The sequence below is a fragment of the Delphinapterus leucas genome, chromosome 16, assembly GCF_059928025.1.
Source record: "Delphinapterus leucas isolate spDelLeu-1000000601 "Yukka" chromosome 16, BTC_Dleu_Yukka2, whole genome shotgun sequence".
NCBI classification, from domain to species: domain Eukaryota; kingdom Metazoa; phylum Chordata; class Mammalia; order Artiodactyla; family Monodontidae; genus Delphinapterus; species Delphinapterus leucas.
The window spans coordinates 5,205,183-5,232,530 of NC_143144.1; the positions used below are offsets into that span (position 1 = coordinate 5,205,183).

Here is a 27,348-nt window from a genome sequence, read left to right on the forward strand (position 1 = left end):
TCCCTCGTGAGGGCATCTCTCAGTCAGACCAGCCCTTGCAGAACAGCAGCCCCCAGCTGCCCGCCCCTTGGCCTCCTGTTTCTCTGTTTCGTCACGGCACTGTGGCCACTAGAGCGTTACCACTTCAAGGGGACAGGGGTTGTTGTTACTGTTTTTCTTTCCCTTTCTTTTTTTTTATTTTTTAATTTGGTTTGAGGTTGCACATCTACTGAATTGGCATATTAAATCCTCATGAAAAATCTTTTTTCATTTTATGTATTTATTTATTTTTAGGAAACTTAGTTTCAAAGAATGAATAACTTGCCCAAGGTCATAGAGGTAGCAAGTGATAAACAGATTTCAACCCGGGGTGGGGCAGGTGGACAGTTAAGTCCCAGCTCTGTTTGGTCTCGAGTCACTCTTTCCTCCTACTGTTCTCCCTCTGAGTATCGGTGCATTTGCTCGTCTCTCTGCCTTGTCACGCCCAGGCTTGTCCAGGCTCACCCCACCCAGCAGTGCCCTTCCCTCCAGATCCCAGGCTACACCAGCACTGCCCCTACGCAACCCTGGCACAAACTTCCCGGCCAGTGCGTGTTCTTGGAGAACCCTGTGCTGGGTCCTGGAGCCGCAACAGCTAATCCAGGCAGTGGAGTCAAGGTAACGTATGTGTGGCCAGGCCAGACTACCTCGGTGTCCGTCCCCTCCTGCTGAGAACATGAGTGTGATCGGGGTGAGCGTGCCAGGGTGTGAGCATTCCAGGACATGAGTGTACAAGGATGTGACCGTGTAGGGGGTGTGTGCCAGGGCGTGAGTGTGCCAGGGTGTGAATGTGCTACGATGTGAGGCTGCCAGGGCGTGTGTGTCCCAGGACGTCAGTGTGCCAGAGTGTGAGTGTGCCAGAAAAGACTTCACGTACCATGTCATGGGGTCGATGTGGCAGTGGCTGCAGGAAGTATCTGTGAGGAGGTCTCTCCGGGGTTGTTTTGGTGTCCTGTTCTTTGGGGGTGTTATTTTTGTGTAAACACTTATTTTGTGCCGCCTGATGTCACACGATGGGGTGCCTTACTTTCATTTGTTCAGGATCTTTGTCACCGTGTCTGAGGTGCTTTTTGGCATTACTGTAATCCCTGGAAAGGTGGGACAAGCAGAGCGTATCTCCTTTCGTACGGAGTGTCAATGGTGCCATTCTCAGGGATACTTTGACTGGCGTAGAATTCTGTTCAGGGACAAATACTCGAAGTCTTGGTTTTAACTTTCACGCTGCAAACTGTTGCCAGTTTACAGGCATGATGCTGCCTGCTCTCAGGTGGTTTGCTGGTTAGAACTGCCAGCAGCGGCAGCCCTGGCGCTGTTCCTTGAAGTCGCACTGACGCGTGGCCTTGGGGCCGAGCGCTCTGCTCCCTCGTGCCCTCGTCCCACACCCTGTGCTCTGCTCCTTGCAGGGAAAGTGCGATGGCGGGACTTTAACCAGGAGGCTTACGTTGGCGGGACGATGGTCCGCTCCGGGCAGGACCCCTATGCCCGCAACAAGTTCAACCAAGTGGAGAGCGATAAGCTGCAGATGGACAGAGCCGTCCCCGACACCAGGCATGACCAGTAAGTGTCAGCCCGTGGCCGGGTGCCACCCTGGCCACTTCCTACCTCACAGTGAGTAGCTTCCCCCGGGATGCTCCTTTTTTCTGTTGCTCTGCAAAACAGCGTGTGCCGTGTCTTTACGGGGCCGGAAAACTAGGAAAATTCCGAGGCACATGGTAAAGGATCTTCACCCGCAGGATGTGAAAGGGCTGCTTGGGGCCAGGTTCCAGTCCTCGCGACGCGCCCGGCATGTCCAGAGGCCGCAGGCTGCTGGTCAGAGCATGAGAGTCACCGAGGGAAAGTGGTGTGACTGCCCTCCTCTGTACTGGTCCCTCGTTGTTTTTAAAATCCATTCACAAAATAGTTTTCCATCGTTCACAAGCTCAACGGGAGGAAGTGCTAAAGTCTTGCTTACTGGGAAGCTTTCGTTGGGAATGTTCTAGAGACCAGAAAGGGGAAAGAAACAGCTCCGCAGGGTCGATGTTAAACTAAGCAGAACTCGGAGGCGGGGGCCCGGGGCCATCTCCCCACTTCGAGTGCTGGGGCTGGTGGGAGGCTCTGCTCTACGTCCTTCCCTAGATTCCTCGGGGACCTGGGGGTTCTCGGGCCTCCAGACGCTCAAATGTGCATTTGTCACCACTGACTAGGAAAGTGATAGCATGACCCTCGCTGCCACTCTGTACCTCTGAGCCTTGCTGGTAGCGATCTTTGATTGGGAGGCTGTCCACAGTGGGGTCCTTAGACGGTTAGTCTTGTGGTATTAAAAAATAAGGAGCCACATTTGGAGGGCAGCTGTTGCCCTGGGTCGCTAGGCCTTCCTGCTCACCTGGCTACTTGTAGAGCCCTTCATCCATCACGTAAAGGTACGTGGATCCCACGTCCACTGCAACTCAGACGCTGCACTTGGGTCCCAGGATTCCAGCCAGAGAAGCCTCCCCTGCTCTGGCGGATGGGGAGGTGACGGGGTGGCAGGAGGTGAGGGGGCAGCACTGCCCTTGGACAGTCTGCTCCAGTCCAGCGCGTTCAGGGCACCCGGGTGACGGGAGTCCAGGTGAGTCCTGAGCTGGAGGCATCTGGGTAGGAGGCCAGCGACCGGGCTGTGACAGGCAGCCCTGGTCCCCCAGAGGGCCAGCCGGGTCCCATTTCTCTGGGTGTGAGTTCCCGGGAATGAGGGGCAGGTGAGCTGAAGAGAGACAAGAGCGACCAAGCTCCCCGTGAACACGTGTTGATGCTTGGCTTTGTTTTCTAAGTTAAATAGCACACCTTGAAAGAGGATTTTCCTCTTGTGCTTTCAGGGGAACTTTGTAACCATGTAAGCACCACCTAACCACACAGGCGCTCTCTCCCTGCCCTTACCAAGCTTTTGGGGGGTTGTAGTCAGCTCTGTGTACCCAGAACAGCTCACAGGTGTGTGGAATTACAGTTCTTTCAGACTCAGGATGTGTGTGTGTGTGTGTGTGTGTGATATAATATGTGAAACATATGATTGATATATAAACATATATATTGCACATGATACTAAGAATCTCATCATTTTTCTGAATCCAGCCCAGAAGATTGTCTTTGCTTAATATTCCCTGTAACCCATTAATTTATATTTAAGGCAGCTTTGCTCGGCCCTGTGCCAGGCTGCTGCTTCACGTCAGCCCGGGTAACTGGTAAACACCCATGTGGAATAGGGGTTGCTGAGCAGGGGTCCAGGGACCACGTGGGCTCCGGGAGAGTCCTGAAGCCGCCTGCACGTCACGGGAGGGTCCCAGACGCACGCGTACCCGCCACCCTCATCCCCAGGCTCGTGGGCCCACCGCAGCCAGCCTGTGCCAGCCGCTCCCCGCAGCTCATGGATGGGACACGAAGGTTGTCCTTGCTGCACAGAGAGCAATGTCCATAACTTGCCTGGTGGTGACGAGCAATGGCTGAAGGCCACAAAGGGCCAGAGGGGCTTGGCCTAAACTCAGGAGCGGGTTCAGGTTCTAGCAGAATCTAGCTCAAAAATCGTGCCTGGGGCTTCCCTGGTGGCGCAGTGGTTGAGAGTCCACCTGCCGATGCAGGGGACACGGGTTCGTGCTCCGGTCCGGGAAGATCCCACATGCCGCAAAGTGGCTGGGCCCGTGAGCCATGGCCACTGAGCCTGCGCGTCCGGAGCCTGTGCACCGCAACGGGAGAGGCCACAACAGTGAGAGGCCTGCGTACCGCAAAAACAAACAAACAAACAAACAAAAATCATACCTGGCAACTGGAATTGACCTCCTTGAATTACATCTCCATGAGATGGTGTGGGTTTCACCTCACTGGTTTAAGAGCTGTTTTCCTGCTGTGACCTTCCCTCAGAGCTGAGAGAAAAGGGTGTCCTTTCTGATGGCTCATCAACGTGTGGGCTGGGGCTCTGTCTCCACTGCAAGTCCCTTAAGTGTCCTCAAAACTATATTTTTTTTTTTTTTCAGTTTTTGAAATACGAGTTTGTCCAAACAGATGTTTGAATATTCATCCCGCAGTGGGCTGTGTTTTACGTGGCTTTAATTTTAGTTCCAGCTACTGTGTCACATTCATTTGCATGTGTGAAAGTAGCAGCTGGGATGCCTTCCACGTTTTTTGGGTTTGGGCTAAATTAAAATCTCCCCAAAGTCAATTTGATGCCTGGAACTGAGGCCATGTCTGTCTTCAAAGTATCAGCTTTAGAACAACCAATATTATTGACTGTCAGGTTCAGGAGATCAAGTTACTGCTCTGCATCCATCCCGTCTCCTTCCATATCTAACAGAGGGCTGTTAAAGTGTGTGACCTTCCTATATAAATACAATAGTTTTTGGCTCTGCAGTATCTCTCTTTCTATAGACCGATGGACATGCTTGCCCAGTAGAGTTCAGTCTTCACTTGTGATAAATCTGACAGCAGTGCAGGTGGAGGTTAATTAAGAACAAGGGATTTGGAGTCATACAGACCTTGGTCGCAATCGGGACTCTCCAGTTCCGGATCTTATGGCCTTTGTCTTTCATGAGATGCTGTAACATGATGACGTCTGGTCTGGCTACTGTGAGGGTTAAAGAAATGTTCCCAAGGGCTGTCTCCTCCTCCCCTGAGATTTTGTTCCAGACCCTCCCTTGATCTCCTGCCCTAGGAGTGAGGCCCCGGCCCCAGCATCTCCCTACCCGATTCTTCTCCATGACCCTTACCACCGCCTACACAGCATGTGTCTTGCCTATTTACATGATCATTTGAATGTACTCATTAGAGCAGTGGGCTACACCCGGGCTTGTTATTCATTCGGCCACCTCCCGGCACTTGGTAAACTCAGTATTTGTTGAGTGAATTGCCTAGCCCAGTGGCCAGTATATGGTGAGTGCCCTGTAAATCACTAATAACATGAAGAGTCATAAAAGAACAAAGGCAGATGAAAGGGAGATTTCTAAGCAGTAAGGGAGATCAGATGAACCCCCAAGATGAGTCTTCTGTGTCGGGTTCTCCCAGGACTGGAAAGTGACACGGTTACAATCTACCCCTTCTTCACTGTCTTCTGGGGTAGATCCAAGGAATCAGGTTCAGAGCCTTGCAAACAAACAAAAACCCCATACTTTGGGGTTATGCTTTATTTACCTTTTTTTAAGTATATAACAAAGAATGTGCCAAGAAAAAATATTTACGTGAAGGAGGAAGCATAGAAAAGCCTTCTGTGTGTGAAATACTTGATATGACATACAGGAATTCTTAGAGTCTCTTAGAAATTAGAAAGACGGTAGCCCACCCTAGTCTTGAAAATACAGTTGAGAAGTCAAAAAGAAAAAAGAAAAAGAAAAAAAAAGATTTTCTACCTCATTTAATGTTATTTGAAATTTCAAATAAATTATCAAGACTTAAAAGCAAATTAAACCAATGGGAATTTAGAAGGTGCCTTTTCAGACAGCTTGTTTCTCCCCCGCCTCACCTTTGGAAGCTGTTGTTGCTGTCCTGGCAAAAGGTAATGGGACTCAGCATCGAAGGTGGGAGTCGGTCACACCTGGGCGTATTCTGAAGGCAGGGCCGACAGGATGGGCTGATGGGTAGACAAGGAAGGTGGCTCAGAGCGAGGCCCCTCGTGAGACGGAGGAGCTGTGGGTGAGCAGGTCTAGGGGACACGTCAGAGGGTGAAATCCAGACACGTTAAGTCCAAGGTGCATTAAGCATCTAAGGTGGGCAGACCTGCTGTGTAGGTGTTTGGAAATGTGTCAGGAGAAAGGTCTCAGTGGGGATGTGAGTTTGGGAATGCTCAGTGCACAGGTGGTACTTAAAGCCATGATGTGGGGCATCATCCCCCAGGCAATGAACAGAGACAGGGAGGAGAGCGGCCCAGGACCAGCTCTGGATGCTCCAACACTGAGAGTGAATTTAAAGCCCAGGCTGACTTGGTCCAGTCCAGCATTGCAGGGGCTCAGACCTCACGCGGTGCCGAGGCCCCGGCAGAGATGCTGTGCCACCTTTTAGAGCAGAGTTGTCGTGAGGGGAGGGCCGTCTCCCTGCTAAAGCCTTTCCAGAATCTGGCTCAGAAGGGTTTTGTGTTGTGTTCTGTTTTCTGGTGTTCTGTTTGTCCAGAGTTGCGTCTGATGGGGAAGTGAAGCGTAGAAGTGGGGCGGAGCCCGGGAGGTTTATGGAACATCGTTCTGTCTGCCGGGGAGAGCTCGAGCTGGTTTATTTTAAAATTGTTTATGTAAGTAAAATCGAATAAACCCTTGGGGGAGAAACATTATCTTGTTTTCTTCTCTCCCCCGTCAGCCAGCACTGTTCGTTTTCATTTACTTATGTATTAAGTCCCTTAAAAATGAGAACCACTTGGTCAAGAAACAGATTTCCTTCGGCTTTCAAAAGTTAAATCGTTAGAGAGTTCCATCTTTTCCCTTTTCTCACGAAATTAAAAATGAAGGGTTTTGAAACATCTTTGTGTCTAAAACTGAAGTATTGCTCCTGAGACCAGAGCTGCCTCAATCAACCACGACCCCACGAGGGTCCTTCTCTGGGAGAGGACTTTGTGCAATTCCCACACCTGGTGGGTTTATCCGGCAGCCTTTCTATCAAGGACATATCGTGTTGACTCAGCTTACAAATTACGGTCGTAAGGTTTGGTTTTGTTTCCTTGAAAAGAATCACTAAAGGACTCTGTTTTGACCAGTTTTTAAATGTCTGGCTTTAATGCCGCCCAAACAGAGATCAGAACTCGTGAGGGGCTGGGTTGTTTTTTTTTTTTTTCTCTCCTTTTCTTTTGTTTTTTAGAAAATGTCATCCAGTGGGCAGGCACTTCAGTAATGGGCTGTGCTGATTGCTCTGGTGGAGCGTCCGGGTGGATGTCGGTTGTCTTAGGAGAGCGGCTCATCAGGATGAAGGGCTGTAAGAGGGATGCCGTCCAGACTCTTCACTGTTACTTGGGAAGAGTAAACATTGTTGAAGCCAAGGAAAAGTTCTCAACGTAAACTCAGCAGCTTGGCGTGAAGCTTTGAAGGCCATTATTGTGAGATTCTGTTTTATTTTTAGGAGAGCAGATCTGGGGGAGGAAGAGGAAGCCCAGCTCCGAAGGGCGTCTCCGCTTCTTGTCAGTGGGGTGCCGGAGGGGATCTCATTTCGGGGGCCAAGAGCCTTGTTTGCTCGTTACATTTTTCTTACGGAAGTCGTGTTTCATGAGCACGCACAACCAAGCCTCTGGCGTGGCCGCTGCCCCACCTGCTCCCCATTCGAAGGGCCAGCTGGGGGCATGGCGGACCCGCTCCGGGCCCATGGGGCCCCGTGGGCAGGGTCCTGGTCGGCGGGGCTGGCGCTCCGCGGAGCGGGGCCTGCTGCTTGCTCTGGGCTTTGCTGGCCTCGGAGGCATCTTGGCTGTCGGGGCAGTGGGTTGGCTGTGGCGTGACAGTGAGCCTTAAACGCCTGTTCCACAATGACCACAGCCACGCACTGCCGGACACTGGGTGGTGTCCTGGCCTGCGCTCAGCTTTTCTGTGCTTTCACTGTATTGTCAGCGGAGGCTCCTTCGGAGTCAGCAGGGAGATTCTTCTCTGGGTGACATCGCACGCCAGTCCCCAGAGGCCCCCGACTGCGGAGCCCACGTCCGGCAGGGCAGCTCAGGCAGGGTGGCCCCAGCCTGCTGGGCAGAGGCAGGTGAGATGGCCCGAGGCCCCTGTCCAGGCGCCCCTCTGTGTCTGGAGCCCTTCCCCAGGAGTCCTGGACGTTACTGTCATTGTGCCATGTGCTTTATCCCGGTCCGTACGGCAGGTGGGAGAGCCGGGCCACCGCTGGGGCGTGGGACCACCTGCCTGAGGTCGCACAGGGAGGGGAGGGAAGGAGCGATGGAGCTCTCGGTGGCCAGGTTCCTGCTGACAGTTGTACGTTCTAGACGCAGCGCCTCGCCATCCGCTCTGCACAAGTGCCTTGTCTGCTCCCAGTTTTCAGGCAGGAGTCTTCGGCATGAGGCCCAAAGGCACCCAAAAAGCAGGAAGGCCTGGGTGTTGGTAGCTTGCAGCCAGACTCCTGAGAAATTGTGTTTGCAGCTGACCACATGCGGACAGAATCCCGAGAAATTGAGAAGAACTGAGGCTTTTGTTCCTCTTTTTCCTGCCTCAGGTTCTCCAGGGCAGTGTAATGGCAGAATGTGCTGTTTCCGTTCCCCTGGAACGTTCTCGTGCCCTGAGGGGGGTGAGGCTGCTGCCTGTGTGCCATCAGTGTGACCTCCCTGTCCCGGCGTGAGAGGCGGGCAGGTGCAGGAGCCGGTGTGGCCAGGCAGTGGGAGGGGGCCAACTGCAAGGCTCTTTGCTTCACACCTCCCCCCAACTCAGTGCAGGGGCTAACATGCACCTTATGTGCAAAATTCAGACCAAAACCATGCCATTATTCACCATCTGCCGCTTTGCTTTCTGTTTGTTCAATTGTTTTTATTATTTTTAGTGTTTTTATAAAACCAACTCCAAGTTTTTAGCACCAGACCACTCTTTTTTTCCCTTTATATGTTCTTTTGGGACCGTTTTAGGCCTTGTCTGCATCTCGATTAAAGAATACTCTGAGCATTGAAAGAACATATCTCAGTGTAATAAAAGCTATTTATGACAAACCCACAGCCAACATAATACTCAACAGTGAAAAGCTGAAAGCCTTCTCGCTAAAATCTGGAACAAGACAAGGATGCCCACTCTCACCACTTCTATTCAACATAATACTGGAAGTCCTAGCCACAGCACTCTGATAAGAAAAAGAAATAAAAGGTATCCAAATTGGAAGGGAAGAGGTAAAATTGTCATTATATGCAGATGACATGATACTATATATAGAAAACCCTAAAGACTCCCCACAAAAACTATTAGAACTGATAAACGAATTTAGCAAAGTAGCAGGATACAAGAATTAACATACAGAAGTTGGTTGCATTTCCTTACACTAACAATAAAATATCAGAAAGGGAATGTAAAAAAACAATCCCTTTTAAAGTCACATCTAGAAAAATAAAATACCTAGGAATAAACCTGACCAAGTAGATGAAAGACTTATATTCTGAGAACTACAGAACATTTAATAAAGGAAATTGAAGACGATTCAAAGAAATGGAAAGATATCCCATGCTCTTGGATTGGAAGAATTAACATTGTTAAAATGGCCATACTGCCCAAAGCAATCTACAGGTTTAATGCAGTCCCTATCAAATTACCCATGACATTTTTCACAAAACTAGAACAAATAATCCTAAAATTTATATGGAACAATAAAAGGCCCAGAATTGTCAAAGCAATCCTGAGGAAAAAGAACAAAGCAGGAGGCATAACCCTCCCAGACTTCAGACAGTACTACAAAGCTACAGTAATCAAAACAGTGTGGGGCTTCCCTGCTGGTGCAGTGGTTAAGAATCCACCTGCCAATGCAGGGAACACAGGTTCGAGCCCTGGTCCGGGAAGATCCCACATGCTGCGGAGCAGCTAAGCCCATGCACCACAACTACTGAAGCCCGTGCGCCTAGAGCCTGTGTTCCGCAACAAGAGAAGCCACCGCAATGAGAAGCCCACACACTGCAATGAAGAGTAGCCCCTGCTCGCCGCAACTAGAGAAAGCCCGTGCGCAGCAATGAAGACCCAACCCAGCCAAAAATAAATAAATTTATAAAAGAAAACAACAGTGTGGTAGAAAAACAGACATATGGCTCAATGGAACAGAACAGAGAGTCCAGAAATAAATCCACACACCTATGGTCAATATTCAGCAAACAAGATAAGAATATACAATGGGAAAAATACAGTCTCTTCAGCAAGTTGTGTTGGGAAAGCTGGACAGCTGCATGTAAATCAATGAAGCTAGAACACACCCTCACACCATACACAGAATAAACTGAAAATGGCTTAACGACTTAAATGTAAGACATGACACCATAAAACTCCTAGAAGAAAACATAAGCAAAACATTCTCTGTTTTCTTAGGTCAGTCTCCCAAGGCAATGAAAACAAAAGCAAAAATAAACAAATGGGACCTAATCAAACTTACAAGTTTCTCTACAGCAAAGGAAACCATAAGCAAAATGAAAAGACAACCTAAAGACCAGGAGAAAATATTTGCAAATGAGGTGACCGACAAGGGCTTAATTTCCAAAATATACAAACAGCTCATGCAACTCAACAACAGAAAAATAAAAGAACCAATTGAAAAATGGGCAGAAGACCTAAATAGGCATTCCTCAAAGAAGACATACAGATGGCCAACAGGCATATGAAAAGATGCTCAACATCGCTAATTATTAGAGAAATGCAAATCAAAACTACAATGAGGTACCACCTCACACCGGTCAGAATGGTCATCATTAAAAAGTCTACAAATAACAAATGCTGGAGAGGGTGTGGAGAAAAGGGAACCCTCCTCCACTGTTGGTGGGAATGTAAGTTGGTACAGACACTATGGAAAAACAGTATGGAGGTTCCTCAGAAAACTAAAAATAGAGTTGCCATATGATTCAGCAATCCCACTCCTGGGCATATATCTGGACAAAACTATAATTCAAAAAGACACATGCACCCCTATTTCACAGCAGCATCATTCACAACAGACAAGACATGGAAACAACCTAAGTGTCCATCGACAGATGAATGGATAAACAAGATGTGGTATACACACACACACACACACACACACACACACACACACACACGAATATGACTCAGCCATAAAAAAGAGTGAAATAATGCCATCTGCAGCAACATGGATGGACCTAGAGATTATCATACTAAGTGAAATAAGTAAGAAAGAGAAAGACAAATACCATATGATATCACTTATATGTGGAATCTAAAATATGACACAAATGAACTTATTTATGAAACAAACAGACTCACAGACATAGAGACCAGAGCTGTTGTTGCCAGGGGGGAGGGGGCGTGAGGGAGGGATGGATTGGGAGTTTGGGGTTAGCAGATGCAAACTATGACATATTGAATGGATGAACAACAAGGTCCTACTGTAGAGCACAGGGAACTATATTCAATATCCTTTGATAAACCATAATGGAAAAGAATATGAAAAAGGATGTATATGTGTGTATAACTGAATCACTTTGCTGTACAGCAGAAACTGACACGACATTGTAAATCAGCTATACTTCATTTGAAAAAGAATTTAAAAAAAGAATGCTCTGGGCCTGGGAGAGAGTCTAAGGCTTACACAATAGCGATCCAGCTTGTGTCTGTGTTAGCATCTCTGAAGGGCCCAGCATAGGTCTCTGGAAAGACCGTGAGCAAACATTTGCAAAGCTTCATCCCCGAGTGCCTGTCCGCACTTGTGGCCCCGTTTCCCAGCTGTGCCTCCGGGTTAGCACTGGGGCAGAAATGGTCAGATCGCTCTAAACGAGCAATATAGTCTTCTGTCTTTATCTTTGGTGCCCCTTCCCACCGTCACCCTGGGAACCCAGCGATGACAGGAGCATCATCTGTGGACTCCAGGAGCTGGCCATGCGGGGGGCAGAAGCAGGAGGGGTGACACCCCGCTCTGCATTGGGCTTCATGGAGCTCTCTCTAGCCTTTGTATTTAGACCTGCTGGTGAGTTTCTGTTGTGTTCGTGGGGACTGTGACCCTTTGTCGTTATGAAGTGCCCTCTTTATCACTAGTAACGCTTTTGTCTTGTTCAGCATCAGTGCAGACACACCACCTTGCTTTAATTCAGTGTTTTTGCAACTTCCAGTCGCTTTGTGTCCTTATATATATTTCAAGTGTATCTCCTATAAGTAGCAGATGGTTGGATTTTGGATTTTGATCCCTCTGACGGTCTTGTCTTTTAATTGGAGTTTTTAGTCCTTTCCCGTTTAGCGCAAGTGCTGGTGGGCTGTTGGGGGCTATACCACTAGCGTCTCGCTGTCTGGGTTCTGTTCGTCCCACCTGTTCCTTGTCCCGTCCTTTCATGCTTCCTTTGGATTAAGTATCTCCCCAGCTGTTAGCTTGTTAATTGGAGTCTAATATAAATGAATACTCTTGTTTTCTCCTGGATAATGCACAGACCACTCCCCCTCCTCTCCCTTTTATGCTTTATTGTCATACGGTTCAATTCCCTTTTCATGTGTAAACCCTACTGGACATCTTTTATTGTTTTTTTGCAGTAAATATCCTTTAGAGTTACCCGCACATTGTTATTTCCATTTTGCCTCATTTCTTACCTTTTCATTTTTCCCCCGAGACTGTTTCCCCAGTTCTCATCCAACTTGTGTATTTCTCTTAGTGCCAATTTGTTGGCAATGAATTCTGTCCTTTCATTTGCCTGAAAAAACCTTTTATTTCACTTTCATTTTTGAAGAGCGTTTTCACTGAATAGAGACTTCCAAGTTGACGGTTACTTTCTGCGCTCACGCATCGTCATTTACTCATCTTCTGACCTCCACTGTCCCTGGAGAAATAGCAACTGTTGGTCTTATTGTTGCTTTTCGAAGGCATCTTGACCTTGTCCTCTAGTTGCCTTGAGGATACTTAAGCCTGGGTTGAGCCTGGGTGGGGCTTGTGCCTGTTCCTGAATCTGTAGCTTCGCGTCCGTGTGAGTTTTCTTGCGCCCCGTCTTCTCTCCCCACCCTGGATATTTCCACATGTCCTGTGTCCCCCTTTACACTCTTTCCCATATTTTTTATCCTTTTTCATTCCCTGAGCTTCAGTCTGGACATAATTCTCTTGGCCTTCCTTCCAGTTCACTAATTCTTTCCCCTGCTTTGAAAATCTATTCTGCTTTCAACTCCTCCGATTGAATTTTAATTTCAGTTATTGTATTTTGTTGTGTATGAACAGATACGGAGATATTTAAAGTCCGTAGCTGATGTTTTCATCCTCCAAAAAGGATCTAGTTTTGCTCTCTGGCAGGCAGTTAAGATAGGGCAGATGGCCTTGATCGAGGCTGGAATTGAGCTGGAATAGAGCTGGGGTTCTGTCTTCTGTGAGAGAGCTGGTGAGCGTCCAGATCTCTGTGCTGCTGGGCAGCAGCCCTTTGGGATCCTCCCTGGAAGTCTGGGCTGTTTATCAGAGGCCCTCTTCCTCGGCGCCCTGACCCCCAGCCCCATGCCTCTGGCAGGAGCCCGGCGTGGCCGCCACCTGCAAAGCCATCACTTCTCCGGGCTGGTTCAGCCTCTGGGCTCCACACTGCTTGGGGGATGAGGGTCAGAGAACGTCTGACTCATTCTCAGGGCTCCTGTTCCTTCCTGGCACCTGGCCCTACAGCCCCAGGCTGCCTTGTTAAATAAACTCCAGTGCCTTCAAATAGACGTTCTGGTGTGTTTCATCAAAAATTTCTAGTTGCTTTCAGCAGGTAGGTTGGTCTACAGCAAGGAACTTGACTATCACTGAGAGCAAGAAAAAACCTGAGTATTTTATTTGGAACTAAATTCAGTATGAAGTTCACAGGTCATAAATTTTGCCCTGAGCCGCAATGTCTGTTCCAAGTGAGAGTGCATCGAAATAGCAGTGGAGTTGAAGTTGGGAAGTGTAGCTTTTGTTAATGGCTTTACTGCTTACTACCAGACGAAGGTGGAAGTAATCTCTCTAAACCCCGGACTTGTGATCTACAAAACAATGCCTGCCCTGCCCATCTTACACATTGTTCTTAGGCTCAGATGTCTATGAAAGGACTTCATAAACTGCTAATAACGACACAAATATAGGATGTAATTGTATTGTTGTATGTGCCTAGTGGCATGTGAGTTTGTGAAATCGGCTTTGAGTAGAGAGTGAACTGTTATTCTATTGAGCTTTGCTCCTGACGTGGATGTGGCGTGGAGGGCAGACATTTAGCCTCCCGCGTGTGACACCTGTTACACTGAGGGGCACCTGGGTCTTCTCACTGCAGTGCGAATTGGAGGGTTTCATTATTGACCAAAAGCAGTTGGAGAAACACCTTTGAAACAGCAATCCTACCTATTTCAGAAGAAATCAAAGCAATTCAAATGGGGTCAGCAGAGTATTGCTTTGTTCTGTGGGTCTGAGCAAACCATCCTGTTTGAGCCACACTTTTAAATGAGTTGCTTCACCATCACCATGGAACCATTAAAAAAAAAATCTTTTGTATATTTTAGGAAATAGCCAAAGCAGTATAAAATGTGTGTCAACCTCGTCAGTCATTTAGGCCCCACATTTCACCTTTTCTGAAACAGTGTGATTTCAGGGATTCCTTTTAACTTTTCTTTTGAGCTTGACAGCAGCCGTGTTGTCAGTGGACGTACCCACACTCTTACCCCAGAACATCTGCTTGCTCACTTGTGGAACTGACCCGTCCACACGTACTCTGAGGTGTTGAGTGCTAGGGATGGAATCTGCAAGAACCCAGATTCCCTTTTCAATCTGTAAAATTAAAAGTACAGACTTAAAATAACACTCATCTTTTTAAAAATTTTTTATACAGCAGGTTCTTATTAGTTACCTGTTTTATACATTATGAGTATATATATGCCAGTCCCACCACCGTCAACACTCATCTTAACTATATTGGATCAACCATGACTTCCTCCATCTGACGATGAGAGAAGAGAGAAAATTCATGTCTTTGGAAATTCAGTCTATTAAAAAAGGAAATATCCCAATAGGAATATCGCACTTGGATTCAAAATTTTATGTTATTCAGGGTTGATTTCTTTTGATTCTTGCGTTCCTTTATTCATTCTGCAAGGATTTGAGTGCTTGCCGTGTGACAGGTATTTTTCTGGTCACTGGGGAAACAGTAATGAACAAAACTGATAAAAAATCTCTGCCTTTATAGAGCTTACAGTGAGGGAGTGAAAGTAGAAGGGAATAAAATAAATGATTAAATTATATGGAATAAGACAATGTTAAACGCAATAGAGAGAAAATAAGGATGGAGGTCATGGAGTGTGCAGGTCAAGCTCGAGGGTCCAATAATAAACAGGCGGTGAGCACAGCGAAAGGAGCAACCAGCAAAATGAAAGAACAACCGACAGGAAATATTTGCAAATCATATGTCTGATAAGGGGTTAATACCCAAAACATATAAAGAACTCATGTAACTCAATCGCAAAAAATATAATAATAATAATCCTATTAAAAAATGGGCAGAGGGCTTCCCTGGTGGCGCAGTGGTTGAGAGTCCGCCTGCCGATGCAGGGGACGCGGGTTCGTGCCCCGGTCCGGGAAGATCCCACATGCCGCGGAGCGGCTGGGCCCGTAAGCCATGGCCACTGGGCCTGCACGTCCGGAGCATGTGCTCCGCGACGGGAGAGGCCCACACACCGCAAAAAAAAAAAGGGCAAAGGACCTGAATAGACATCTTTCCAATGAAGACATACAGATGACCAACAGGTACATGAAAAGGTGCTCAACATCGCTAATCATCAGGGAAATGCAAATCAAAACCACAGTGAGATACCTCACACCTCAGATTGGCTTTCATCGAAAAGACCAGAGATGACAAGTATTGGTGAGTTTGCGGAGAAAAGGGAACCCTGTGCACTGTTGGTGGGAATGTAGACTGGTGCAGCCCACTCTGAAAAACGCATGGAGTTCCCTCCAAAAATTAAAAATGGAACTACCATAGACCCCAGCAATTCCACTCCTGGGTATACATCCAGAGGAAACGAAATCACTGTCTCAAAGAGATAATCTGAACCCCCATGTTCATTGCAGCATATTTATAATAGCCGAGACATGGAAGCAACCTAAATGTCCATTGATGGATGAAAGGATAAAGAAAGCGTTACACTCTCACACACACACACACACACACACACACACACGCGCACAATATGGGATGTTATTCAGCCGTAAAAAGAAGGAAATCTGCTATTTTTGACTACATGGATGGACCTTGAGGGCATTATGCTAAGTGACATAATTCAGACAGAAAAAAACAAATATTGTATGATCTCACTTATATGTGGACTCTAAAAAAAAAAAACTCATAGAAAAAGAGATCAGATTTGGTTACCAGAGGCAGGGGTAGAAGGCGGAGGAATTGGATAAAGGTGATCACAAGGTACAAACTTCCATTTATAAGATAAACAAGTTCTGGGGATGTGATGTAGTTAACACCACCATGCGGTATATTTGAAAATTGCTAAGAGAGTAGATCCTTCCTGAACTGTCTCCTATATCCTCCAGTAGTTAGATGCATGTCGTTTTATATAAACAACACAATACTGCAGTTGCTGTTGGGCAGCCTGCTCTTTTCACTCGGTACTACATAGGAAACATTTTAAATCTAGCTTTCTTTTTAATTTATTTATTTAATTTATTTTTGGCTGCGTTGGGTCTTCGTTGCTGCACGTGGGCTTTCTCTAGTTGAGGTGAGCGGGGGCTACTCTTTGTTGCGGTGCTCGGGCTTCTCATTGCGGTGGCTTCTCTTGTTGTGGAGCACGGGCTCTAGGCGTGAGGGCTCAATAGTTGTGGCATGCGGGTTCAGTAGTTGTAGCACACGGGCGCAGTAGTTGTGGCACACGGGCTCAGTAGTTGCGGCTCGCGGGCTCTAGAGTGCAGGCTCGGTAGTTGTGGCGCACAGGCTTAGTTGCTCTGCAGCATGCAGGATCTTCCCGGACCAGGGCCCACGCCCATGTACCCTGCACTGGCAGGCGGATTCCTAACCACTGCGCAACCCGGGAAGCCCTCTTTTGGCTTTTGAACCCTCCTGGCCCCGCCGTCTGAGCTTGACCCCCACATGAGCCCTTTTGGTTTGTCTCGCCCGGACTGAGGGTACACGTGGAGACTGGCACCTTTTCAGGTGCTGGGTCTGCTGGAGAGACCGAGGTCAGAGCAGCCCAGAGCTCTGTTTGCTGTCCATCTCCCCAGGCACCGCCCTACGTGTGTACCTTGGTGCAGGGCAGAGGCAGGTGCCACGTCGCTCTTTCCCAGAGTTAAAGCTACTCATTACACCTACTGGCACCTCTCCCCGGTTCACCCTATCCTCCTCTCTGTTGAGTACAGAACTGCCTTTGTTTCTCCAGTGATTGAATTCAGTTGGATTTAAAGCCGTAGGGCAGCTCTGTGAATCAAGAAGTTACAAAGAAAAACAAAAAACCAGGGTAAACCTCAAAATAGAAGGAAGGACGTAATGAAGGAAAAAGAAAAAATTAATGAACTAGAAAAACAAGAAACAATAAGAGGGTAATATAAAGCTTGATTTTCAAAAATTAGAAATCTCTAAGAATACTGATAAAAATAAAAACTACAATTAAAAAATATCAGGAAGGCTTCTCTGGTGGCTCAGTGGTTAAGAATCTGCCTGCCGATGCAGGGGACACAGGTTCGATCCCTGGTGTGGGAAGATCCCACGTGCCGCAGAGCATCTAAGCCCGTGCGCCACAACTACTGAGCCTGCACTCTAGAGCCCGTGAGCCACAACTGCTGAGCCCACGTGCCACAACTACTGAAGCCTACATGCCTAGAGCCCGTGCTCAGCAACAAGAGAAGCCACCGCAATGAGAAGCCCGCGCACCACAACGAAGAGTAGCCCCCGCTTGCCCCAACTAGAAAAAGCCCACGCACAGCAATGAAGACCCAACGCAGCCAAAAATTAGTTAATTAATTAACTATAAATAATATCAGGAATAAAAGAGCAAATATAACTATAGGTAGAGTTTGTAAGGATCGTAAGAAAATTGTAAGCATACTTTAATGCAAATATAATACATTTAAAAACTTATATGGAATGCTTAATTTTCTAGGAACATGAAAATTACCAGAGTCATTCAAGAAATAGAAAAATATGAATACATACAATCCATGAAAGACATTTTCAGCGATAAAAAGTTTGCCTTCCCCGGATTCACGAGGCTCAAGTGGGTTTGCATTGAACACAGACTATTTTAGAGAATTTGTAGGAAAAGAGGGAAAGCTGCCCTGTTTGCTTCTTGAGAACAGGAGTGCCTTGCTGTGAAACTGGAAAAAGAAAGTAGAAGAACAGAAAATTGTAGATCAATTACTGTTATGGTTACAGATTGAAAAAATTCAAAGCCAAATACTAGCATATCTAACATAGCTATATTTTTTTTTAAAAAAGCCATAGCCAAGTAGAGTTTATTTTAGGAATGCAAGAATGATAGAACACCAGGAGATATATTAATATAGTATTCTTTCTCAACGGATTAAAGGAGAAAAGCTATATGATCCCCCTAATAGATGCAAGGGGAAAAAAAAATCATAAAATTTAGCACTTGTAAGGGAATTTCCTTAACCTGATTAAAGGTGTCTGTAAAACATCTATGGCAAACATTACACTTCATGAAAATCTAGTTGCATTCACCTTGAAGATGGGACCAGGGCAAGGGTGTTCTCTACCACCTTTTTTATTGCATGTTGTGTTGCACGCCATGAGCAGTGCCTTATCAAGACAAGAACCGCAGATGTAGAAGTGTAAAGCAAAGGACAAAATGTGGATGAATTGATGAATGGAAAAATCCAAGAGAACCTACAAATTCTCAGAACTAAGAGAGCTCAGTGAGGTTGCTGAGTGAGTGCAGGGTCCACAGCCACAAGCCAGGGCCAGCAGTAGCCTGTGAGCAAATGTAAGAGGAGAGACCCCGTGCACTGTAGCAACAGGGCTGTGAGACTCTTAAGAGCAAATGCAACACAAGATGTGTAAGGCTTTTATGCAGAAAACTAGATAATTACAAAACATAACTGAAGGACGTTAAAAAAAACAATATTATAAAGAAATTATTATAATAATTCCCTTCAAATTAATCTATAAATTCAGTGCAGTATCATACGGTGCTTAAAGACCTGATCCTTAAATTCATAAGGAGAAGCAGATGGCCACAAATAGCCCGTAAAGTCTTGAGGAACACCGCATGGGGATCAGCTTACCTGTCAGATGTGAAGGTCTACTTCAGAGCCACAGCCAGGCAGCAGTGGGGGACAAGTACAGAGAGACGCACAGAGCAGGAGGGGACCAGGGGTCAGCGTACACACATAAAATGTGGTGTGACAGCAGTGACAGCACAAGTCGGCAATGACGTAGTAAACGGTTAAACGACACTGGGACAACAGGCTAACCATATGGGAAAAAATGAGATTACTTAGTCATACCATTCATAAAAATATGTCTAGGCAGGTAGATGGGCAACCTCAATGTTAAAAGCATTTGTAAAAGTTAAAATATTTGGAAGAAAATCTACTAAATTATATTAGAGACCTTAGGTTAGAAACCCTTTTTCTGAACATTACCCCAGGGCCACAGTTTGAGAAACCAAAATTTAAAAATATGTTTGACAGAAGACATCTTAAACAGAATTACAGGATCTGCCACAGACTTGAAGATTTTTGCAGTGCATATGGCTGACAAAAAGGATACTATCCAGAATATATAAATTCCTATCATCAAATTATAAGGATGGGGCTTCCCTGGTGGCGCAGTGGTTGAGAGTCTGCCTGCCGATGCAGGAGACATGGGTTTGACCCCTGGTCTGGGAGGATCCCACATGCCGCGGAGCAACTGGGCCCGTGAGCCACAACTACTGAGCCTGCGCGTCTGGAGCCTGTGCTCCGCAACAAGAGAGGCCGCGATAGTGAGGCCCGCACACCGCGATGAAGAGTGGCCTCCGCTCGCCTCAACTAGCGAAAGCCCTCGCACAGAAATGAAGACCCAACACAGCCAAAAAAATAAATAAATTTATTAAAATAATAACAATAATAATGATGTAAAAACCTAACAGAAGGTGGACAAGGGTATGAGCAGGCAGTTAACAGAAGAAACTATCTAATCATCTCATAAACATATGAAAAGATGTATGCCCTCGCTAGTAATCAGGGAAATGAAAATTAGAATAATAAGAGGCTATTTCATACCAACCTGGTGGGCAAAATGTAAAAATCTGATGCTCTCAAGAGATGGTTAGAATATGGAGCCGTGTGAACCCTTGTGGATGAGATGAAGCTGGGAACAGCCTTTGGAGATCAGCTTGCTGAAGCAAGTAAATCTAGTAGTCCTACCTGTGGGCAAATGATGCAGAGAAACTTTCTCACATATGTAAAAAGACAGTGTCCATGGCTGCATTACTCCTAACAGAGAGAAATTGGCCATCAGCAGAAAGGGATTGGATGTGGTGTGTTCCTACAAGGGACAGCTGTGCAGCAGTGGGCGTGAATGAAATAGAGCCGTGCATGTCAAGACAGGTACATTCCCAAAGGCGGAGAAGCAAAGCACAGTGCATTGTCACCCATACACGTTTTGAATATATGCAGAACACGGCTCTATGTTATTTGTGAAGATGTACACATGTAGTTCGTTGAAGACATACATAGGAATACTGATTTACCAGACTTAGGGTAGTGGTTACCGCTGGTGAAGATGGGATTTGAGGTGGGAAGGACATCCCAGGCCTACAACTATTACATGTCAGGTTTTGTTTCATATTAAAATCTGAATCAGGGACTTCCCTGGCAGTCCAGTGGTTAAGAATCTGCCTTCCAATGAAGGGGGCGCGGGTTCGATCCCTAGTCAGGGAACTAAGATCCCACGTGCCGCAGGGACTACTGAGCCCACGCATGCGCCTCAACTAGAGAGAAGACCGCAATGAAGAGCCCCACGTGCCGCAACGAAGACCCAGCGCAGCCAGAAAAAAACCCAGTTATTTGTGGCACTCTCAATAACAGTAAAATAAAACTTTGAAACATGCTAAGAGAAAAATCTGCATCAAATGCCAAGGTTGCAAAATATTAAGATTTGAAAAGCTGAGTGGAGGGTGTGTGGGCACTTGTATAACATCTTATAGATTTTTTTGTTTTGTTTTGTTTTGTTTGCGGTACGCGGGCCTCTCACTGTTGTGGCCTCTCCCGTTGCGGAGCACAGGCTCCGGATGCGCAGGCTCAGCGGCCATGGCTCACGGGCCCAGCCGCTCCACGGCATGTGGGATCCTCCCGGACCGGGGCACGAACCCGCGTCCCCTGCATCGGCAGGCGGACTCTCAACCACTGCGCCACCAGGGAAGCCCCATCTTCTAGGTTTTATGTTTGAAATATCTTGCACACGTAACCACGATGATGGGGGTGATGACCTGGGAAAAACAGGCCACAGGACATTCATTACCACACTGAGTTGATCACGATCCAAGACTTGATCCTTAGCTTTGTGAACCCAGGGAAATACATTTTTTTTTTTTTGCTTGTTTATTTTTTTCCCCCATGCTTTGCTTTGCTTTGTTTTGTTGTCAGCAAATCAAAGCTAAATTTTCTCTCAGGGGCAGACTCAAACTAAAATCATAGGCTGAGTGAATCCAGAATGCCTGTTTAATAATTTGTAAAGAGAAATGCATGTGACAGCAACCGGAACCTTGAAAAATCGTGACTGATCCTGGTGTCTCCCCTTGAGGTGTCTCCTGGGAAGCTGAGACATGGTGGGAAGACCTGCTGTGGATGCGCAGTAAGAAGTCACTGCCGTGGAGACTGACACTCAGGGTCCCCATTTGCCAGAGGTTTCCCCCTACGGGGGACTCCAGAGCATGGTCAGAACGCGGGCTGGGTATTGAATGCTTAGGGTCGTGGGGTCTACACACCCCTCTCTGGGGACCCTGCTGGCTTAGAGGGGTGGGAAAGATGCCTAGGTAATCCCCACAGGCACTGTTGGCACACAGCTGCCCCATGCATATGGTAACCCTCATTAGGACGACAGGGACCTTTCCAGTATTCAGAGTCCTTCTTCGCTATTTGATTGTCCCAACAACCAGGCAAGATTGTAAGGGCCAGGCCTCCCCGGTGGTCCAGTGGTTAAGACTCCATGCTTCCACTGCAGGGGGCGCGGGTTCGATCCCTGTTCGGGGAACTAACATCCCACATGCCACGCAGTGCGGTCAAAAAAAATTTTTTTTAATTTAAAACAAAAAAGAAGAATAACATATTAAAAAGAAAAGATTTACAGGGATGAAGTGCCTCGGATCACTCAGTTACCAAGGCTACCACAGGCCAGATGAGCTGGGGTGGGGCTGGGGAGGCACCCTGGGGGTGTGGGGTAGAGGGTGTGTTTCTGTGCCCCTCTCCACACCACGGAGCAGCCTTCCACCATATTAAACGGAGCCTCTCGCTTCCCAGTCTGAGGACGTGTGTTTGATTGTGTCATCAGTGTCTCGACCAACCGCAAGTGTAGCATCTGCGTCAGAGACAAGGCTCCCCGGGTTCGTTCTGCACCCCGAGGGCTCAGGAGCTCCCTGCACTTGATGTCAGCTGTTGCAGAATTCAGATTTGATGGCCATGTAGTCTCAGAGAAATGTAAAGCTAAATTAGAGATTTAAAAAAAATCACTGTGTCCGGTTTTTTCAAGTCCCCATTTGACTGGACAGGGAGTTACCAGAATGACCGTTGGAAACCCAAGTGAACTTGACACCCAAAGCCCATCTTCAGCATCACGCTGCTTCAGCCGCATCATCCGGGAGGGAGAACAGAACTGACTGCAGACTCTGCTTGATGCCGACTCCAAATAAACCCCAGCTTCTATCAGTTCCCAAAGAAGCTCAAGGATGAAGGTGCCCCCGGCAGCCAGCTCCCCTGGCAGGTTTCTATATCAGGCGGGTGTTCTTCCCCCAGCTCCGGAGCAGAGAATTCTTCTTGGCAGGGACAGCGCTCTTTACATGCAAGATTTATTCTGTTTCTTTTTAAAGAAATTCTTCAAATACCACCCCCCCCTTTTATCTTGGCACAGTGCATGGACTTAGGATCCGAATTCATATACTAAAGCTGTAACACTCAGACTCACAGGGTATAAGATACTCCTCAGTCTTTACTTGTCATCCCTCTTTACCTTAGGAATGGGATATACCTCTGAAATTTCCTCATTGCCAGTTCCTAGCAAAACTAGGTGCCTGATGCCCTGTGTTATGGAATTTTAATAAAACGATGTGAATGCAGCAGCCCTGTGTGTTCTGAAAAATGTTTCCAGAGCCCCTTGAGAATTCCAAGTGCCTGGAGATGAGGCTTCCTGCAGAGAAACAGGAAACGCGAGAACAGGACCTGATTGGATCGGCTGAGTTTACTATGATTTGAGCCTGAAAAATGCTTCCTTCTCTCCTTTTGATTCTCACGTGGCCTCTCCAGCCCGAGCTCAGCAAGTCATTCAGCGCTGTCTGCTCAGCTCAGCCCTCGCCACTGGGTGGGTTGGGGCCAGATTGCAGAGGGCGTCCCATTCTGGGGTTCTTTCATTAGCATTACAAGACTGGGTTCTTGGGAATGACATTCGTTGGTAATTTGTTTACAGTTCAACCTTGCAGCATCTTATTACTTCCTTAATCTAACAATTGGCGGATTCTTGAAATTAAAAAACAACAACAAAAACCCAGCCTTACCAATCTACTTGTCGTTAAATACTTAGCTGTCAGGAGCTATAATGATCAACAACAGTAATTCCAGAATTCATTCTTTTCCGAAACAACAGCGACTGGTATATTACGTTGTTTTCTCGTGGTTAATTAAAATCCAGCTATCCACATAACTGACATAAACAAAAGAAGCCCATTTTGTGATCTGACCTAATTGCTTTTTAATTTTGCTGCTTTTCTTGTTCATTTTCAAAATTTGCTCTGAAGTAGTTTTACCAGTCACGAGGGAAAATCAGTGTCTGTTGACTGTCTTCCTCTGAGGCGCAGCTGAGCACCAAAGTTTTTTTTTTAATCTTTCTCCTTTTCCTACTGATTTCCCATTTAAGATAGATACCTTTAATTCTGGGAGCAGATCACTTACAGCTGTGGTCAATTCCATTAAGAGCTAAGGAGTAAAACAAGTTCTTGAAAATGTATTGGCCCCATGGAAGGTTTTCCAGCTTCTCCAGTGGAAACCACTGAAGTGATACCTGTGCAGGGACCCCCAGATGGCGAGTGCAGCCTGGAGGGACCACGTCCTGGGCGCCGGCTGGTGTTCCCTACCCTACTGCAGGCAAGACCGTCACCCTCTCCACCTTGGGTACAAAATTACTGGTTGAGAACTGCTTCCAGAGGCCAAAGATACTTTAGCTGTCTGCCCCACCCCTTCCCCCTCCCGGCTTCAGTAGTACCACCAGCCTGGTAACTCCCTGAATGCACTCACGCCACGATTTGACTGTTCACAGACGTCCTCGCGAGCTGTGAGCCCGCCCAGGGGTCTTGTTCTCTCATGGGAGCATCACCTCGACACTGCCATGTTCTTCAAGTTGATGGAGCCTTCAGGGGGTTGAAGGGTCCCTTAGTGATGGGTTCTGCAGAGCCCAGTCTCCCTTTACTGTCGCCTAGTGGGTGATGCCTCAGCATCTTCAGCCTAGGCCCATAGCGTCCTGTGTTTTCAAGCAGCCGTTTACGGCCGTGGAGCCTTGCGTCTGCCTGCAGGGACCAGACGTGACAAGTGCCTGTTGTAATCTGCCCGTAGTTTGCAGGCCTGAATCAGCTTTATTCAGAGCGGTCCTGGGTTCTTTCAGTACTGCCGCAAGTGGAAGGGGGAGCCGACGGGCTCAGGTGCCCACCCATCCTTCCCTCGCTGGCAGCAGCCTGCACTGCTGTCACCTACGTCGTGTGGACGGGGCCTGGCGAGGTGAGGGACGTGTGTCCTGCATTCCAGGATCGGGGGCGCTGTCAGTGGGGTAGTGCCAGGTACCACATGCAACTTTGGGAAGAATCCCAGCGGTTCACGTGCTTGCTGCAGGCAAAGTAGAAAACGAGAAAAGAGCAGCGGTGCACAGTTGGTTCCACCGCTCAGAAATAACCACTGTGAACTGTGAAAAGCACATCCGTAGAGGTGTATCTGCATGTGAGACTAAATGGGATTTCACTGTTTTGAAACACTTTTTTTCAACATGTTAGAAAGATGTTCTCAATATGTTACTTTTCACTGAAATCTCTCATCTTTTAAAATGTTGCTCTGGTTGTGTTTTTCTGTGTCCTTATGTGCCGTTGTCGCCGTATCTCAGAATAGGCCAGGGCCCCCTGCAGACGACAGGTCCACCCCGAGTGCCCATCCTGCAGGGCCACCTGCCCGCACTGTCGGGGGCGCGCCGGGCTCGTCGTTCAGGTCACTCTTTCTCCTCCTTCAGGTGTCAGCGGAAGCAGTGGCGGGTAGATCTGCCGGCCACCAGCGTGGTGATCACGTTTCACAATGAAGCCAGGTCGGCCTTGCTGAGGACAGTGGTCAGGTGAGGCCAGCGGCTGCCATCTGTTGCCACCCGTTGCCGCTTATGCGGGCAGGGGACGTCCCCCGGCAGGGATGCTGAACGAGGGCCGGATCCCCAGCGCAGCCGGGCTGGGGCAGGGGACGTCCCCCGGCAGGGATGCTGAACGAGGGCCGGATCCCCAGCGCAGCTGGGCTGGGGCTGTCTTTGGGGGTGCAGACAGGGCACCTGACTGTGCAGCACCGCAGGGGCCAAGGGGTGAGAATTGCACACCCCAGTCATAGCCTGAAAGGCCTGCAGCTTTATCTTTCTGCCTTTCCTCAGCGTGCTTAAGAAAAGCCCACCCCGCCTGATAAAAGAAATCATTTTGGTGGACGACTACAGCAATGACCGTAAGTAGAGACCGATTCCCCCCGCTTCCAAGCATCCCCCTCCATCTGGCCCTCTGGGTACCAGCCTTCCTGGGCTGTGGGTGCTAAGCATGAGTTTCAAGAAAAGGCCAGAAGTAGGGGCCGCAGAAAGAGGGTGCCTCTCTGATGCCCCGAGGGGCTCACCAGCCCGAAGGTGATGGAGAATCACCGTCCCTGCCCACCGAGCCCTCCGTTAGTTAACTTGAGGTTCAAAAGCTTTGCTTCTTTTCTTTTCCTAGCGGAAGACGGGGCACTCTTGGGGAAAATTGAGAAAGTGCGGGTTCTCAGGAATGATCGGCGAGAAGGTAAGACTTTTCTCAATTCAGTACCAAGACAGTTGAATTCTGACTTTTCCTGAGCCCAGTAATAATGTGAAGAAGCGTTTCAGCTCCAAGAACAATGAACTGTCTCGTGTTTTGTCTGCCTTCCTCCAACAGAGCCTCTTGGGAGCCTCTCCCAGCAACCCTAGGAAGGATATCGAAAGCTTAACTAATTGAAATTGTTTGTGCACCAGGGCAATAGTTCAACTTACGCTTTTATTTATGTATTTAGAAAACTGGCTTCTCTCTTTCTTTCACAACCTACGAAGTCTTATCAGTCCCTTGAGTACTAGGATTTAGAAGAAAAACAGAGATTTAGCAATGAGAACTTTAATGACCCCATGCTGCAGGCATCTGATAAAACAACTGGGGTTCCAGTTTGACGGCCTGCCCAAGGTGAACCATCGAAAACAAGGGAAAGCCCACCGGCGTTACGTGCTTACTGGATTTTGCAAATGCCAGCCTCGAAACCTGATGTCAGTCTTGTCGTTGCTGGAGCTGGGCTCATCGAGCCCACTTTATTGGTAGTTATAAGAGAAGCCCCAGAGAGGAAAGCATTACTTTGAAGTGTCTGGAAAGGAAGCCGGACTCATAATGTAATTAACATCCAGCGCATCCATGCTGGTACAGAGCTGGTGGCTGGATTCTCGGCTCCTCCGTGGTCCTGAGAAATCTTTCTGTAGGAAAATGGCAGAGCTTTAAAACGTGCCGTTTTGGCTGTTTGAGGCTGACGGTTGATCTTGGAGTGGTGGCTGTGCCGTTTGGTCAGCGAACATTGTCTTTCTTCTGGTCCCCTGTGCAATCGAGCTGGAGTCGGGAAATACAGTTTTTCTTAGCAAGAATCTAATCAGCCAGTAAAGTGGGGTGAGCCCGTTAGGGCGATGTCATCAACACCGTATTTTAACCAACTAAGGTCATCAATCCAGATGTTCAAGATGCATAAACAATGGGGTCAGCCTTGCCCCTAAGCAAGCTGTTTGCTGGACTCACATCTGCCCCCCAAGCTGAGATTAAACCAGAATCTTGCATTGCATTTGCCCCTAAAGAAACTACATGATAACTTGTTGAATTCAAACCCAAAGTGTCTGCTGGCCCAGGGGAAAAAAAGAAGATGAGGCGGGAGGAGGGAATAAAAGAAAGAAATTAGCTTTCATGTGGGCATTTTGTAACTGACAAACCACATGCTAGCTTTCAGAGAGGGCCTTTAACCTGCTTAGAAATCAAAAGCAGTCCTTCTAAATATGAATTGTGCATTTGCTTCACGTTAGGCTGTTCTTGTGGGTAAGAACCCACATTAAGGCATTGTTTTGGGAAGGAATGAAGAGAGGCAGCTGTGGGAAGCCAGATTATGATAGAACTATATGGAACAAGTGAGGAATGTGACAGTCAAGTGAGAAAATGCACACACACAAATGTATGTGTGCTTGTGTGTGTGTATCCCAAACAGTTAAACATATACACAAATGCTCATAGCAATGCTACTAGGTGACAGAGAAAATCAGTTGCATAAAATCATGGCCTTGGGTTCATTTAGTGTTGGGGATTTAATTGT

General features: G+C 47.5%; 1 protein-coding gene across 1 annotated transcript in view; it reads left to right on the plus strand.

The window, feature by feature from the left end:
• The window catches only part of GALNT2 (polypeptide N-acetylgalactosaminyltransferase 2), a 174,469-nt gene that overhangs the window by 114,516 nt on the left and 32,605 nt on the right, over positions 1 to 27,348 (plus strand). Inside the window, exons 3-6 of the mRNA XM_022553181.3 lie at positions 1,422 to 1,575; positions 24,992 to 25,090; positions 25,391 to 25,458; positions 25,716 to 25,781. Coding sequence (XP_022408889.1) covers positions 1,422 to 1,575; positions 24,992 to 25,090; positions 25,391 to 25,458; positions 25,716 to 25,781 — 387 coding nt within the window. The remainder of the gene's footprint in view (positions 1 to 1,421; positions 1,576 to 24,991; positions 25,091 to 25,390; positions 25,459 to 25,715; positions 25,782 to 27,348) is intronic.